At 43.2% G+C, this 17963-nt stretch overlaps 1 protein-coding gene across 1 annotated transcript; it reads right to left on the bottom strand.

The window, feature by feature from the left end:
• Positions 1-1801: 1801 nt before the first annotated feature.
• AQP11 (aquaporin 11) lies at positions 1802-16960 on the bottom strand. Its single transcript, XM_003780872.2, has 3 exons — positions 16035-16960; positions 5126-5242; positions 1802-2142 (listed from the first exon to the last, which is right to left on the bottom strand). Exons 1-3 carry the CDS (start codon positions 16651-16653, stop codon positions 2063-2065), a joined length of 816 nt encoding a protein of 271 aa, XP_003780920.1. The 5' UTR covers positions 16654-16960; the 3' UTR covers positions 1802-2062.
• Positions 16961-17963: the final 1003 nt, after the last annotated feature.

The raw sequence follows: 17963 nt of genomic DNA on the forward strand, positions 1-17963 counted from the left end.
TTTTTTTTTTTTTAAAGAAATGGGCTTTGGCTTGGTGCCTGTGGCACAGTGGTTACAGCGCCAGCCACATGACCAAGGCTGGCGGGTTCAAAAGCAGCTCAGGCCAACTGGACAATAATGACAAGTGCAATAAAAAAATAGCCGGGTGTTGTGGTGGGCGCCCTGTGGTCCCAGCTGCTTGGGAGGCTAAGGCAAGAGAATGGCTTAAACTGAAGAGTTGGAGTTTGTTGTGAGCTGTGATGCCACAGCACTCTACCCAGGGTGACATAGTGAGACTCTGTCTCAAAAAAAGAAAGAAATGGGTTTGATTAGGGTGGAATGTAGTGGTACAACTATCATGGCTCACTGCAGCCTCAAACTCCTGGGCTTATGTGATCTTCCTGCCTTAGCTTCTCGAGTATCTGGGTCTATAAGGCATAAACCATGACAGTCAGGTAATATTTTTCCTTTTTTCTTTTTTTTTGAAATGAGGTCTTACTGTGTTACCCAGGCTGTCTTGAACCTTTGGCCTCAACTGATCATCCTACTTGAGCCTCTCAAAGTGCTGAGACTACAGAGCCTGAGCTCTATTGCCTGAACTTTTTTTTTTTTCTGAGACAGAGTTTCAAGCTGTCACCCTGGGTAGAGTGCCATGGCGTCATAGCTTACAGCAACCTCCAACTCTTAGGCTTAAGCGATCCTCTTGCCTCAGTTTTTTTATTTTTAGTAGAGACAGGGTCTTGCTCAGGGTGATCTCGAATTCAAAAGCTCTTGCCTTGCCAGGCCTTTTGCCTGAACTTTCAGTAAAAATTAGAACTAACACAATAAAAGAAAGCTTCTAATAGAGTAAAATATGAAGGATCTTTTCTCTTTTTTTTTTTTTTGAGACAGAGTTTCACCATGTTGCTCTCGGAAGAGTGCCGTGGCGTCACAGCTCATAGCAACCTCATACTCTTGGGCTTAAGCCAGTCTCTTGCCTTAGCCTCCAAGTAGCTGGAACTGCAGGAGCCCGCCAGAGTGCCCAGCTATTTTCTTGTCGCAGTTGTCATTGTTTGGCTGGCCCAGGCTGGGCTCAAACCCACCAACCTCAGTGCATGTGGCTGGTACCTTAACCACTATGCTAAGGGCACCAAGCCAATGTGGAGGTTCTTTAAACCTCAGAAAATACCAGTTAATTACTAAATTCCTAAATTGCATTATTATCAAGTATTTAATGTTTCTTCAGAACCTTCAATTTTCTTCAGTAATAGTCAAACCAAGAAGAGTTTTTGGATTGTTGTAAAATTTAAAGGTGGTATTGGCTCTTTGTGACCTGAAGCAGGGCAGCAATCTCCTCTAGACTTAGTTTCCTTATCTGTAAAATGGAGATTAAAAATGCATGTCCTACCTACTTCACAAGGTAGCTGTTAGGATCAAATGAGAATGTGAAAAGCCTAAATATTGACTGTGTGGGTGCTTTGTTTTAATATAGTTTATAAAAGATAACTTGCCTGAAGCTAGTGAGCTTGTCTGTTTAGAGAAAATATTTTAGGTTATTAGATTATAAAATGCTTAAAATTTAGGAAACCCCTTCACTATGAGTGGATACATAATCTACTTCCAAAAGCAACTTTCCTATTGAAAGGTGACACTGCTGATGGTATCACTGTGTATAGTGCCTGAAAAGTATCCTCTCCACAGTTCTGTAAGCTTGACTGGGTGTCCTGTGGTTAAAAATGCTGTTCATTGAGGTGACACTTGATACACAATTTCTTTGGTTCTCCCATCACCTTCCCTTCCCTTCTCACCCTATACTCTTGTTTTTCATCAAAGTTAACAGTTGTCACTTGAGATTTATGTTTAATGAGTCTTCTCTAGCAGCATTTAATACATCACTCAAAAGAACAAGTCTTAACTGAGAAATATAGGATACGTCGTTTTCACAGTAATTTTTTTTAAGTCTCAGTGATGAAAACTGTAAGGCAGCTTCCTCAAAGGAAGTTAACATTGATAATCCAGTGCAGCGTTTTGAATATGAGGTGATAAAATCCTTATCACATCCATCTTGACTGTCATGTAACCTAGTCTGAGTCTTTTGGAATAGTTATTCCTTTTTATTAATTGCCTGATTGTTATGCAGCCATGGAAGGAAAAAGCTGAACATCAAAATCATCAACAATACACCTGAAAGACAAAATACAGTAAAATTAAAACAAAACAATTTTTAAGGAAGTTCATAACCACTAGGTGGGTATAATTAAAGATTGTATACAATTACATACCTAGAGTTACGGAAAGCTATTCTCAAAGAATTAACTACATCAACATGAAACATTTTTTTTTTTTTGAGACGGAGCCTCAAGCTATCCCCCCTGGGTAGAGTGCCATGGCATCACGCTCACAGCAACCTCCAACTCCTGGGCTCAAGCGAGTCTCCTGCCTCAGCCTCCCAAGTAGCTGGGACTACAGGCGCCCGCCACAACGCCTGGCCATTTTTTGGTTGCAGCCGTCATTGTTGTTTGGTGGGTCCGGGCTGGGGATTCAAACCCGCCACCTTAGGTGTATGTGGCTGGCGCCTTAGCCGCTTGAGCCACAGGCGCCGAGCCAACATGAAACATTTTTTAATCTAATAGTCTCACATTTTTCTTCAACCATAAATGTTCAAAAACATTATGTACTTAAGTAAAACCAGTAGGATCTAAACAATGAACTGAAAGGATAAAGTCCAAAGATTTATGGTTTTAATCCTGGCTGTGTTACTGATTTTCTTGGTGAGAAACCCTGGAGTTGAGTCTTCATCTGCTTCTCTTTAGAATGGCAGCGCTCTCCCTCCCTCAGAGAATAAAGCAATTGAAATCACTGAGTTTCATTTGGAATCCTTAAGTAAGAAGAGTATATTAGATTTACTTTCTCCCTTTTCTTTTCTTTTTTTTTTCTAAATTATTTTATTTTTATTTTTTGAGACAGAGCCTCAAGCTGTCGGCCCTGGGTAGGGTGCCATGGCATCATAGCTCACAGCAACCTCCAACTCCTGGCTCAAGCGATTTTCCTGCTTCCACCTCCCAAGTAGTTGGGATTACAGGTGCCAACCACAACGCTCTGCTATTTTTTGGTTGCAGCTGTCATTATTATTTGGCGGACCCAGGCTGGATTCAAACCTGTCAGGCGCCGAGCCCTCCCTTCTCTTTTCATTAATCTCAAACCATTAATAGCTTTTAGAAATGTGTCAAGCAAAATATTTAAAATAAAATCTTAGCCAATGCTATAATTTCAAATCTTAAATATAATAAAAAGTTTATTATTTTTTTTTGACAGTCTCATTTTGTCACCCTCAGTAGAGTGGCGTCATAGCTCACAGCAACCTCCAACTCTTGGGCTCAAGCGATTCTCTTGCCTCAGCCTCCCGAGTAGCTGGGACTACAGGTGCCCACCACAGTGCCCAGCTATTATTTTTAGAGAAGAGCTCTGGCTCAGGCTTGTCTCAAACCTGTGAGCTCAGATAATATGCTTGCGTCAGCCTCCCAAGAGCTAGGATTATAGTCATGAGCCACCATACCCAGCCAATAAAAAGTTTTTAAAAAGTAGTTTTGGGGGCTGCACATGGTGACTCACACCTGTAATCCTAGTACTCTGGGAGGCCAAGGTGGGTGGATTGCTTGAGCTTAGGAGTTCAAGACCAGCCTGAGCAAAAGCGAGACCCTGTCTCTACTAAAAATAAAAAAAACCGAGGCAAGAGGATTACCTGAGCCCAAGAGTTGGGGGTTGCTGTGAGCTATGACGCCACAGCACTGACAGCTTGGGACTCTGTCTCAAAAAAAATGGTTTTTGGTATTTTTTTTTAAGAGTTAAGGTCTTGTTATGTTTGTGTTTTAGTGGCAGGATGTGTTCATGGCTCATAGCAGCCTTGAGCTTCTGGGCTAGAGGAATCCTTTCACTTCAGCTTTCACATTGCTGGGATCATAGGTGTAAGTAAGCCACTGCACCTGGCAAAAATGAATTGTCATGTGCATATTTGAAATTATGTTTTTAAAAGATGAGTCTGAGCCAAGAGTGGCAGCTCCTACATGTAATCCCAGTGCTTTGGGAGGCCAAGGCAGGAGAATAGCTTGAGGCCAGGACTTTGAGAACAACCTGGGTAACATAGCCAGATTCCACCTCTACAAATAAATAAGCTGAGTTGGGCTCAAGCAATCCTCCTGCTTTAGCCTCCCTAATAGCTGGGACTACAGGCATCTGCTGCCATGCCAGCTAATTTTTTTCTTTTTTTTTAATTTTTGAGACAGCCTCAAGCTATCCCCCTGGGTAGAGTGCCATGGCATCATAGCTCACAGCAACCTCCAACTCCTGGGCTCAAGCGAGTCTCCTGCCTCAGCCTCCCAAGTAGCTGGGATCACAGGCGCCCACCACAACGCCTGGCTATTTTTTGGTTGCAGCCATCATTGTTGTTTGGCGGGCCCAGGCTGGATTTGAACCTGCCACCTTAGGTGTATGTGGCTAATGCCTTAGCCACTTGAGCCATAGGCACCGAGCCTTTTTTAAAAATTTTTAGAGAGATGATGTCTTGCCTCCTCAAGTGTCTCAGGTAGGAGGCAAGACATCTTCTCTGCAAATGAGGTTCCGAAAAGATTTGGGATTGTAGGCATGAGCCCACTACATGCAGCTGAGATTTTTTTTTTTTTTGAGGTGGAGTCTCAAGCTGTCACCCTGGGTAGAATGCCGTGGCATCACAGCTCACAGCAACCTCAAACTCTTGGGCTTAAGCGATTCTCTTGCCTCAGGCTTCCAAGTAGGGGACCACAGGCGCCTGCCACAATGCCCGACTGTCTTTTGGTTGCAGTTGTCATAGTTGCTTAGCAGACCCAGGCCAGACTCAAACCCACTCAGTTGCTTGAGCCCAAGAATTGGAGGTTGCTGTGAGCTATGACATGACAGTACTCTATCAAGGGTGACAAAATGAAGACTATCTCAATAAAAAAAAAAAAATGAAAACTGTTTCTTTGAAGATAAAAACAGTTTTAAAGGAATAAAATGTTATTTCAGGCATGTTAACTACCTTTTCCTTTTTTGTGCCTATTTTGGCTTTGGAAATTGACATTTACAGTGACATTCCATAACATATCTTAAGATACCCCAATCTTTCAGACACAATAAATTAAAATATGCTTACCTAAAGAGGGAGCCAGCCAATATACTATAAAAAATTGAGAGAATGCTTCATCAAAACACATGAAATGTAGTGAAAGTGCCAAAGCTGGATTAAATACAGCTCCCGTTAGACTTCCTCCTGTAATACATTTTAAGCAGAGTGACTCCAAATGATTTATCTTAAGATTTTTTTATAGCTGGAAGTAAATAGGTTAATAATGTGACTTTTATTTTAGATATTGAAGTATTCTTATTCTGTGCTTTTCCTTTGCAGAATCACCCGACATATTACAGAGTATAATAATAGATAACAGATTATAATATGCCAGGTACCAAACAAAGGAGAAAGGACACTGGAGTTTAAATCCAATGCTTTTCCTATCTATGTTATAAAATGTACACTGAATGTTAGTGTGTTTTATTATTATTCCTAACAGTTTTTATAAAATAGAAGATTTGGCTTATATTTATCAGTGTGAATGAATTACAATAAAATTAAAATGAAAACACAGAGTACCCCAGGATCCTCTTGGGCATAAGCATAGTTTTGTATTAAAAACAGAAAGTTGGGCCAGCACCCATGGCTCAGTGGTTAGGGCACTGGCCACAAGCTCCAAGGCAGGTGGGTTCAAACCCAGCTGGGGCCTGCCAAACAAACCAAAAAAGTAGCCAGAAGCTGTGGCGGGCGCCTGTAGTCCCAGCTACTAGGGAGGCTGAGGCAAGAGAATCGCTTGAGCCCAAGAATTTGAGGTTGCTGTGAGCTGTGATACCACAGTACTCTATCAAGTATGACAAAATGAAGACTCTGTCTCAATAAAAAATTAAATAAAAACAAAAAGTCGGGCCAGGTTTGGTGGCTCATACCTATAATCCTAGTACTCTGGGAGGCTGAGGCAGGTGGATTGCTTGAGTTCAGGAGTTCAAGACTAGCCTGAACAAGAGTGAGACCCCATCTCTACAAAAAATAGAAAAATTAGCCAGGCATTGTGGCAGGTCCCTGTAGTCCCAGTGACTTGGGAGGCTGAGGCAAGAGGAGCACTTGAACCCATGAGTTTGAGGTTGCTGTGAGCTATGATGACTACACTCTATGTAGGGTGACAGAGTGAGACTTGGTCTCCAAAAAAACAAAAATAGAAAGTAAAATGGGCTCGGCGCCTATAGCTCAACCGGCTAAGGCGCCAGCCATGTACACCTAAGGCGGCGGGTTCGAATCCCCAGCCCGGACCCGCCAAACAATGACGGCTGCAACCAAAAAATAGCCAGGTGTTGTGGCGGGCGCCTGTGGTCCCAGCTACTTGGGAGGCGGAGGCAGGAGACTCGCTTGAGCCCAGGAGTTGGAGGTTGCTGTGAGCTGTGAGGCCACGGCACTCTACCCAGGGGGATAGCTTGAGGCTCTGTCTCAAAAAAAAAAAAAAGAAAGTAAAATGGACCAGTGATCAAAGCATTACATAGTATCATTGGTTCCACTTTTACTTGTCAACAGAGTTCTTAAGTGACTGTGAACTGGGTAGTGGCACACACCTGTTGTCCCAGCTACTTAGGAGGCTGAGGCAGGAGAATCACTTGAGTCCAGGTAGGCTCATACCACTGCACTCTAGCTGAGGTGACAGAGCAAGACTCTGTCTCAAAAAAAAAAAAAAAATGACTGAATAGTATGTGAATTGTATCTCAATAAAGTGGTTTCAAAAATAAAAATAAAGTTGACTATGAGTAACCATAAAAGACAAGCACAAAGTTTAACTGTTGACTGTCTTAGGATTCATGTTCTAGCTCTGCACCCAGCGCATCTCTTTGACTTGGGGCTTAGAAGTTTATAGTTGGGCCACACGGCAAGTAAGGCAAGGCAGAGGACGCCTATCCAACAGTACTCACCAGAGCTGTGGCTTCACTTTTCAAAGTACACCCTAAAAGCATTCAATGGTATTTCCAGAAGTTTTCCCAAATGAAAGTTTAGGCACACACTTCTCCTTTTTTACTCAGGTACAGAGATAGCATCCTACATTTTCACAAGTTTTAAATTGACATTCATCACTATAGCATGTTGTCTTTATAAAATGCAGTACAGTAAAATTGGAAATTCAGTGACCCTTTCACATGTTTTCACTAATGAGATTTCACACTTGAATAGGCTATGAACAATGGTGCTGTGTTGAGATGAAGGTCACTTGATAGCTACAAGATTATTCTAGCACACCAGCTTCACAGGGATTTGTATTCATGCTTCAGGAATCATAAATGACATGTCATGGACCTTCAGAATCATTTTTGAATGGTTAAATCCTGGAATGTTAAACCTGTGATTGCCAAGGGTCAACAGAATTGTTTGGTTGGCAGCTGGTTGTTTCCGTTTGATTACATAAAGAAATATATTGAGTTCCTATGTACTAGACACTGTGGACAGAAAGATAAACACTTGCACAAATACTTATAGTATGATATAATATGAGATACAAGTGACCTGTGACTTTCAGGCATTTTTATCAATAAAAATGGACTGAACCATTGCCTCAATTTACTTACTTCAGTGTTTTAGGCCGTTGTATACTGAAGACTTTCCATTAGGTCAGTCTTATGCCATACTAAAACTCAGACTGCTTTACCTCCCTTGTCTTCTAATCCTCCCATCATCAATCTGTCCAGTGTGACTTGGTGGAAGTGGCTCCTCTCAGCAGGAGGTAGTCTCTCCTCTTGAATATAGGCTGGCTTTGCAACTTGGAGTGACAAGAGTGTGGCAGAAGCGACACTATATGAATTCTTTTTTTTTTTTTTTTTTTTTTTTGAGACGGAGCCTCAAGCTATCCCCCTGGGTAGAGTGCCATGGCATCACGCTCACAGCAACCTCCAACTCCTGGGCTCAAGCGAGTCTCCTGCCTCAGCCTCCCAAGTAGCTGGGACTACAGGCGCCCGCCACGACGCCCGGCCATTTTTTTTTTTTTGGTTGCAGCCATCATTGTTGTTTGGCGGGCCCGGGCTGGGGATTCGAACCCGCCACCTTAGGTGTATGTGGCTGGCGCCTTAGCCGCTTGAGCCACAGGCGCTGAGCCTATATGAATTCTTAATGTGGCAGGAGTGATGCTGTGTGAATTCTAGGTTCAAGTCTCAAAGAAACCATCAGCTTCCACTTTTTGCTCTCTGGGAACAACGAATGCCCTGAGCATACAAGTTAGCTGGAGGATGAGAGGCCACATGGAGAACTGAGGCACCAACTGCCAGATATAAGCATGAGGCTGCCTTGGCTTTTCCATCTCCTCCACTGTCCAGATGAATCCATCTATGTGACTGATCTCAGAGGAAGTGCCCAGCTAACCCACAGAATCAGGAAGAATAAGTTACTATAATTTTAAGTTTGGGGATTGTTTAGTTATAGATGGTTTAGTTTCTCTATAGTCAACTGATAGAGAAATCCTTATGAGGTCTGGGTTCTGTGTTAACAAAAGCCCCAAATAAGGCTTAGGCTTTCATGTTATACTGAATAAATCTTTGCTATGGGGGCTGTCCTATGCTCAGTGGGATGTTTAGCAGCACTCTGGCCTATATGCCGGTACACCCCTCTCCCCACATTATAACAACCAAAAAGTCTCTAGGCGTTACCAAGTGTCCCCTGGGAGGCCAAATTGTCCCCAGATGAGAACCACTGTCCTAAAGAAAAACTGGTAATTTGTATATAAGACGACATATAATATAAGGTTGTTTATAGTAACAAAGAATGGGAGAAAACCTAAATGCCCATTCATAGGAAAATAGTTAAATAAACAAGTTTATTATTACTTTGGAGTATCATGCCATATATTTAAATAATGAGAGAAATCTCTTTACTAAAGTAGTTAGGCCTCCACAATATATTAATGAACAGCTACCACCAAGAAGAGCAAATTGTTTATCTGTCCTATATCACCCACGTCATAACCCACGTCTGGGTGCTTCCTCCAGTCTGTTATCTCTACACACAGCGCCGTTTCCACAACTACCTCACAGTTTCTTTAATCACTTGTTCGATAATGGACATCTGAAAGTTAGTTCCAGTTTTTGGATATGAGGAGTAAGTCTGCTGAATAAGGAATGATACTTTTTTTTTTTTTTGGTAGAGACAGAGTCTTACTTTATCGCCCTCGGTAGAGTGCTGGGGCGTCACACAGCTCACAGCATCCTCCAAATCCTGGGCTTAAGCAATTCTCTTGCCTCAGCCTCCCAAGTAGCAGGGTGCCTGCCACAACGCCTGGCTGTTTTAGGTTGTACTTGTCATTGTTGTTTGGCAGGCCCAAGCTGGATTTGAACCCGCCAGCTCTGGTGCCTTAGCCGCTTTAGCTACAGGTGCCAAGCCTGTTAAACTATTTTTTTTTTTTTTGGAGACAGAGCCTCAAGCTGTCACCCTTGGTAGAGTGCTGTGGCAACACAACTCACAGCAACTTTTAACTCTTGGGCTTAAGTGGTTCTCTTGCCTCAGCCTCCCAAGTAGCTGGGAATACAAGTGCCCACCACAACACCCAGCTATTTTTTGGTTGTAGTTGTCATTGTTGTTTGGCAGGCCCGAGCTGGATTCGAACCCACCAGCTCTGGTGTATGTGGCTGGCACCCTAGCCGCTGAGCCAAGCCTTTGTTAAACTATTTTAAATTGCACACGAACTTCATGTTCACTCTATATCTTGTAACATCATTTCTTTGGGGTCTTATCTGAATTATGATAAATGCACATAAAAGGAGTTTGGAAGGACACACGACACCCAGGAAGGGTCACTCTGGTGGGAAAAGGAGGCAGAGCAGGAAAGGAGCTAGACAAGGAAAGTGGCAGTCAAAAGGCACTTCAGTGTTTCTGTTTTTTACAAAGAGAACATATTTAAAATCAGCAGGCACAGAAATATCAGAAAATGGCTTACCAAAAAAAATGACTATTTATTGACAGTTGAAGGGGAGACAGCGCATATTAAAGCAGAGGTAAAACTGGGCGATCCAGCTGGCTGACGGCCAAGAGTTAGAGGACAGCATGAATTTGGGGAAGTGACCACACCCAAAGGCTAAGTTCCACATCTAATCAGATAATGTATTAGACTAAAATACATTTTTGTAGGCTGGGCATGGTGGCTCATTCCTGTAATCCTAGCGCTCTGGGAGGCCAAAGCCGGTGCATTGTTTGAGCTCAGGTAAAAATGGGACTCTGTCTCTACTAAAAAATAGGAAAACTAGCTGGGTGTTGTGGTGGTTGCCTGTAGTCCCAGCTACTTAGGAGGCTGAGGCAGGAGGCGCTGTTCAGTCCAACCAAGAGTATGAGGTTGCTGTGAGCTGTGATGGCATAGTACTCTACCCAGAGCAACAGAGTGAGACTGTCTCAAAAAAAAAAAAGAAGTCTTCTAAAACATGAAGCCCTCAGATATAAAATATGAATACCCAGATATATATTATTTCTTTTGTTATAATTTTTTAAAGTAGACTATTTGCTAGTTCATTCACTCATTTTAAAAATACTGATTGCTTTGTACCAGATGATACTATGATGGTCATACATTATGATGAATAAAACAAATTTGGTCTCTGTACTCAATCAAAGTTTAACAACTGGCAAAATAGGACAGGTCATTATATCAGAAAACTGTAAAATTTTAAATTCTACCAAGGGCCAGGCACAGTGGCTTGTACTTGTTAATACTAGCATTCTAGGAGGCTGAGGCAGGTGGACTGCTTGAGCACATAAGTCTGAGACCAGGCTAAGCAAGAGTGAGACCCCATCTCTATTAAAAATAGAAAAATTAGGGCGGCACCTGTGGTTCAAAGGAGTAGGGTGCTGGCCCCATACGTCAGAGGTGGCAGGTTCAAACCCAGCCCTGGCCAGAAACTGCAAAAAAAAAATAGAAAAATTAGCTGGGCATTGTGGCAGAAGCCTGTAGTGCCAGCTACTTGGGAGGCTGAGGCAAGGAGAGCTCTTAAGCCCAAGAGTTTGGGATCACTGTAAGCTATGACTCCATGGCACTCTACCCAAGGTGACAGAGTGAGACTCTGTCTCTAAATAAATAAATAATTCTGCAAAGAAACAATACAGTAATAAAGACAACTTCTATTTGTAAAATGACAGATTTTTTTTTCATAATCTATGTATAAAAATGCAGCTTTCTCTTATGCTGTTCATTGAACTAAATTCTTTCAACACCCAATTAAGGAAGATTTGCTTGAAATTTGCATTAATAGTTTATAGCTCTAATATGCTGATAAATCACATAGCTTTTTTTTTTTTTTTTTTGGAGACAGAGTCTCACTATGCTGCCCTCAGTAGAGTGCCACACCATCACAGCTCATAGCAACCTCAAACTCTTAGGCTTAAGCAATTCTCTTGCCTCAACCTCCCATGTAGTACCTCCCAAAAAACAATGCCTGGCTATTTTCTGGTTGTAGTTTCATTGTTGTTTGGCAGGCCTGGGCTGGGTTTGAACCCACCCACTCAGGTGTATGTGGCTCAGTGGGTAGGGTGCCAGCCCCATATGCTGCGGGTGGCAGGTTCAAATGCTGCCCCGGCCAAACTGCAACAAAAGAAAATAGCCAGGCGTTGTGGCAGGTGCCTGTAGTCCCAGCTACTCGGGAGACTGAGGCAAGAGAATTGCCTAAGCCCAGGAGCTGGAGGTTCTGTGAGCTGTGTGATGCCACGGCACTCTACCGAGGGCAACGAAGCGAGACTCTGTCTCAAAAAAAATAAAAAATAAAAAAAATAAAAAACATTATTAGGGGTTTGGCACCTATAGCACAGTTGTTCCAGTGTCAGCCACATACACCAAAGGTGGCGGGTTTGAACCCCACCCAGGACAGCTAAACAACAATGACAACTACAACTAAAAAATAGTCGGGCATTGTGGAAGGCTCCTGTAGTCCCAGCTACTGGGGAGGGTGAGGTAAGAGAATCGTTTAAGCCCAAGAGTTTGAGGTTGCTTTGAGCTGTGATACCACAGCACTCTACCAAGGGTAACAGCTTGAGACTGTCTCAAAAAAAAAAAAAAAACAAAACCAAACATTATTAGGGAAGCTAATAAATATGTAAGTGGTAACGATATCTCGAGGCCTCCATGTGCATGTCAAAATTCGAGGTGCTAAATCAATAAACACACAATCAGACATTTGGTCATCCTAGCAGCCTGTGGCTATGTTGCTGGACAGTTACATTCTGTGCATAATCAATTATTTTGATGTGACCTGTATTGGTCACTTCTGAGTACTCTCTAAGTATAAATGATTAGAGAAATTTTATAACATGGAACTTTGTGAAACCCATACTTGTGGTACCTTGGAAATTTAAGAAAGGCATATCAAAATACCATAACTTGCAATGATGCCTGACCTAGCCAGCTTTTCCCCTGCCTCTCCTTCCTCCCCTCACCACTGCCTTTTTTTTTTTTCAAAAGACAGGTGCTCACTCTGTACCCAGGCTAGATAGAGTGCAGTGGGATGGTCATACCATATTTCCCCCAAAATAAGACCTACCCAAAAAATAAGCCCTAGCAGGATTTCTATGCATTTGTTAAATATAAGCCCTACCCTGATAATAAGACCTAGTGATGAGTGTGGCTATGCAGCGTATCTGGAAGACTAGAATACCTTTTATCTGCCACAGCTCCTTTCTCCGAGCTGTTTGCACATGCGTGTGTGGGAACCCAGTTGCAGGCATCCTATTGTGCATATGCAAACAGCTAGGGGAAAAGGAGTTCACACATCACTAGCTCCAGCCCCACCCACAAGGTTGGCTCCCCCTGTCAGGTTCCAGAAGAAGATGACTTAACTGTATTTGAATAAATGTAGATTGTTGTATTATACTTAATAAAAATAAGATATCCCCGAAAATAAGCCTAGTGTGTCTTCTTGAGAAAAAATAAATATAAGACAGTGTCTTATTTTCAGGGAAACACAGTAGCTCACTGCAACCTCAGACTCCTGGGCCTCCTGCCTTAGCCTCCTGAGTAGCTGGGACCACAGGCATGTGACACCACATCTCTCAAACCCACAAAGGCTGATTTTTCTATTTTTTTGTAGAGATGGGGTCTCACTGTTGCTCAAGCTCATTCTTAAATCTTTAGCACAAAAGCCTTGCCTCTGCTTACGGGACAAATGCTTAACTAGTCCCGGGACAGTCCATTTATGTAGAACAACTCTGATTCAAATTTATGACTTATATCCATAGAAAATAATGGGGAATGATAGGGTTTAGTGCAGCATTTCTTAGAGTATGTTCTCTTTTGTTACACACTCCTAGACAAAAGGATCTCATAAGTTTGAAAAATGGTGGGCCAAATCCTCCTCTTGGAGTTTCACAATATATAGTAACATAATAAAGACTCTGTGAAGTCTTAAAATTAGAAAACCTGTTTAACGCAGGCTTAATAATTTAAATTTAATATAAATTTCTAGCAAAATGTTTGACCTATAACAGGTGCCCAGTGAATATTCTTATCCCTACATTGGCAGAAAAGAAAACAAAAAGGAGGATCATAATACATTATGAATTTCTGTAACTAGTATCAATCAATCATTGTCCATTTGGTTCGATCCCTATAAACAGCTTCCAGTACTGTCCATTACCATAGCCACTAGCTATAGTACAATTTGACTAGTGACCCACTTGAAATGCGGCTGTTGTGAATGAAGAACTGAATCTTTAATTTCAATTAAGGTAAATCAAAATAGCTACTGAATTAGACAGCACAGAGCTAGGTTTGTTTAATAATGGGGTCATCTGGGAACTTTAAAATACACCACTCACTGTGTAGGCTCCTTCCCAGAGTCATTAAATTTTAATCTCTGCACCTGGAACAGGTGTGTTTAAAAAGTTCCACAGGTGATTTTAATGTAGAGAGAAGGCTAAGAACCACTGTTCTTCCCTTCTCCCATGAATTAGTACTCTAATTTCAAAAAAAAAAAAAAAGCATTTTGGATACTTAAATTGATGTGTTATAAATTCTTTCCACTAACTTTCCTTATGCAGGTATTTATAACTTCAAATATTATCTCATTTCTCTTCTCTCAAAATCTTTGTCAATTATAAAGTAAGAATGGCTAATATTACATTATTATTTATAGAATCATAAATGTGTATTAAAGGTATAAAAGTAGACAGAATATCAACTTCAAGATCACTGAGAGGAAAGAGGAACATGGGGACTGAAAGATCTGTAGTTATGTTTTATTAATTAAAAAAAATCTATTAAATTTCTACTGCTTTTAATTGTACAAACACAGAGCTAAACTGTGGCACAACTTTTTTCCAGGGGCAGTTCTGTTCACACACTAGGGATGTTTCTACATTAGTCAAAAGCTAAAAGTTTAATAAATAAGCAACTATTCACCAATCCTTCAAATATTCATGTATTCACCCTTTTATACCATTTATTTCCATCTGGGTGGCATCTGTGGCTCAAGGAGTAGGGCAATGGCCCCATATACCAGAGGTGGTGGGTTCCAAACCTGGCCCCAGCCAAAAACTGCAAAAAAAACCCCCAAACCAACAAACAAAAAAAAACATTTATTTCCATCTGTGTCAACCTACAAAAAAAAAGGTACTAGATTTAAAAAAGGCAAACTCAATTGGAAAGGCTTTTGTTTTTGCCCTAGGTCAAGCATGTATGTCTAGGAGTCCTTAATCTTGAGGTTTCCTTCTACTCATAGTTTTTTAGACTTTTAATAAGCAAAAGATAGATGATTACTACAAATTTCCTTCATTATATTCTTGCCTCCAAAATGTTTATAATTTTGATACAGTCCTAAGAAAGATACTCGACTGTAATAATTTTAAATGATTCATCATTAAACACTTAATGGATTCCTCCCCTTTAGATTACTGCATCTAAAATCTATCAAGATAAATAGACAGCTTTCAAGGGTTGTTTTTAAAAAGTATCTTTAGACTTGGCGCCCATAGCTAAGTGGTTAGGGCGCCAGCCACATACACTAGGGCTAGGGGGTTTGTATTTGGCCTGGGCCTGCTAAACAATGACAACAACAACAAAAAAATAGCTGGGCATTGTGGTGGGCACCTGTAGTTCCAGCTACTTGGGAGGCTGAGGCAAGAGAATCGCTTAAGCCCAAGAGTTTGAGGTTGCTGCGAGCTGTGACACTATGGCACTCTACCCAGGGCAACATAGTGAGACTCCGTCTCAAAAAAAAAAGTAATAAAATAAAAAGTTTCTTTAATTTCAAGCAAGTTTTCATTTAAACATGTCTTTGATAGGTTGTTTAAAGATCATTTATTACTCAGAGTGAATTATTAAGGAAATAATAAATAACTAAGTAATTTATAGAAATAAGAAATGGGAACTAAAGACTTTATACTCCCCATTTTTACTAACCGATCGTGTACCTTGTGTTTTAACTTGAAAGCAGGATCATTTTTCAGTGAGTATCAGAAAGGATCTATACCACCTTGAAGAGGTAGTTAATAAGTTATCTTCCCTCTCTACCATTAAAACAATCCCTTTGCAGGATATCTGAACCCTGGGCAGTGTCTCAGTTTCAGCAAAGAAGTGGTTCCTTTCTTCAGCCACACACATGGAGACTAGTGGGCTGGAACCCGGCCAGGGCCGGGCCAACTACATAACAATGACAACTGCAATAAAAAATAGCCGGGCGTTGTGGCAGGTGCCTATACTGTCCCAACTACTTGGGAGGCTGAGGCAAGAGAATTGCTTAAGCCCAAGAGTTTGAGGTTGCTGTGAGCTGCGACAGTACAGCACTCTACAGAGGACAACAGTGAGACTCTGTCTCAAAAAAAAAAAAAGCATTAAATGATGGATCTATATGTGGGCCCGATTGGTTGAGACTGGGCTGCAAAATTGTTATTAGAATAACGGGGATATCTATATTTGCATCTCAGTGGCGTAGGGGTTTCAGATGTATTTGATAAAGAACTTAGAGCCTCAGATCATAGAGGCTCTAGACGTGCCAAGTGTTTTGTGGGAATGACAAACCTGCATAGACCAAAAAGGTGATGAGTGCAGCCAGCAAGTGGATACGAAGTTTGGTTCGGACCTCCTGGAAGTGCAGCAAAGCGCTGTGGAAGATAAAGGAGCAGATGGCTTCTGTGATTACTGCTTTGGGCAAGTCCACTTGGATAGGATTCTTGCAAGCGAAGCTCCTTTCACTGACGTGATACTTGGTCAGATTCAAACTCCACAGGACGCCTACGCAGTACCTGCTGCATAGGGCACTAACCAGCTGAGCCAACAGCCTCATCGCACCCATCTCGGGGGACATGTCCCCCAGCATCATCTGCATCATCACTCCGCACGGGTTGCTGGAGGTGCCCACCAAAGTCAGGCCATGCACCAACGAGAAGAAGTAGATTAGCGTCAGCGTCCAGGTGGGGTGCACGGGGTCCTGCTCGCTCAGCAATTGCAGCTCATGGGTGCAGCAGCAGAGCTGGAAAGTGGCTATAAACTCCAAGACGAAGGCGTGGGCCACGGGCCTGTGCAGCCGCTGCCGGGCGATCACGCGGGCCAGCCCCATGAACAGCACCACCGCCAACATCAGTCCCAGCGAGGTGCAGGTGTCCTGCACCTCGGGCCTAAGCCCCAGCAGCGCCCACATGGCTCCCTCAGCGACTGACCCGGCTGCGGGCTAGGACTCCGCGCAGGAGGCGGTGTGTGGCTGGAGTCCGAAGTCCGCAGCCCCGCCTCCTCCTCACGCCCCTCGGGGCGGGCAGACTCCGGAGGAGCCGGGGGCCCCGAGGGCGTCACGCTGGAGGGCTTCTCCCCTCCTCCCGGGCTCTGCTAGGTTGTTGGGACCAGAGCCGGGGAGGAGGGGAGAGGAGAGACGGCGAGGGACTGCAAGGAGAGCCCTGCTAGGGAGCAGGTGGAGGGACAATGGTCAGCCGGCCGGACACGCACACGCCCTCCGGCTCCTCCCGGGCCTGCTTAGGATTGGGCGCGGGCGGGGCCGGGCGCGGAGGCGGCGCGCCCCGGAGCCCTTTGCGCACGCGCGCTGCGGCCAGTGCGCCGGGGCAGGAGGAGCTAGTACCACGCTGGGGTAGGTAGCTGCTGCTGTGGGAGGACCTTGAAGTTTTTTTTTTTTAACCGCTCCAAAACTGTAAAGCTGTCGAGCTGGAAAGCCCCCTAAAGGTCATCTCGGACAACTACTTGGTTTTTATTAAGGGTGCGTCCGAGATTGAGAGGAGAGATGCAGCGCGGGAGACGGGGTGGTGTAGACTTGCGAACCAACCTTTGACCTGTGTGAGTAAGGGCGTGGAACTAGGGCTCCTTGAACCCTAGTTTTTTTTCACCAGCGAAGAGAACTTTTTGTAATGGTTGTAATATATAACATATAATATGCCATTTCATGGCACTCTTCTTACCTGGAGAGGAGACCCAAAATGTATCTCTGGAGAGAGCTGCTTGATAGAGTTGGGAGTCGTGACACGTCACGTTGATCTGCTTTAGAAAGCGTGAAAAACACTCAACACAGAGCCCAGCTCACAGAAAGTGTTCAAAAAGTGGGAGCTTAAATTGAAACAGCAGATTTCAAGATTTCACGCCCCGGTCCCAAAAGCTCGTCCTCCCGGGGTGGCCCGTTGTGGAAAAGTCTGAGGTTCCTCAGACCTCGCTGCATCTAGGGAGGTCTTGTGCTAGTGGAACCGTGGCATGCTTTAGTGTGGGGGTTCACACTCCTAAGCCTCAGTCCTGCCTCCTCTGGGCTCTGCACAAATGTACACGTCATAGTCCTGGAAGGGAGAAAGAGGAACAAAAATGAGGGTAATCATTAGGTACAGGTGCTAGACCATTCTTGGAAGGCCTTGTGGCTAGGGAAGGCCTTGTGGCTAGGGAAGCACTTCTGTCTTGGCTGGGGTGCCAGTAGTTACAGCTACTCCGGAGGCTGGTGGCAGGATCGCTTGAACATAGAAG

Source organism: Otolemur garnettii, unplaced genomic scaffold (assembly GCF_000181295.1).
Source record: "Otolemur garnettii isolate 467f Iridium unplaced genomic scaffold, OtoGar3 scaffold00001, whole genome shotgun sequence".
Lineage (NCBI taxonomy): Eukaryota > Metazoa > Chordata > Mammalia > Primates > Galagidae > Otolemur > Otolemur garnettii.

Bases quoted from the DNA above. Each gene is read 5' to 3' on its own strand.
- AQP11 (XM_003780872.2), bottom strand. From the start codon at position 16,653: ATGTGGGCGCTGCTGGGGCTTAGGCCCGAGGTGCAGGACACCTGCACC. The intron at 5,243-16,034 runs GTTTGTCATTCC...AATGTATTACAG, and splicing joins CACCTTTTTGGTCTATGCAG to GAGGAAGTCTAACGGGAGCT. The intron at 2,143-5,125 runs GTAAGCATATTT...TTTGTCTTTCAG, and splicing joins TTGGCTGGCTCCCTCTTTAG to GTGTATTGTTGATGATTTTG.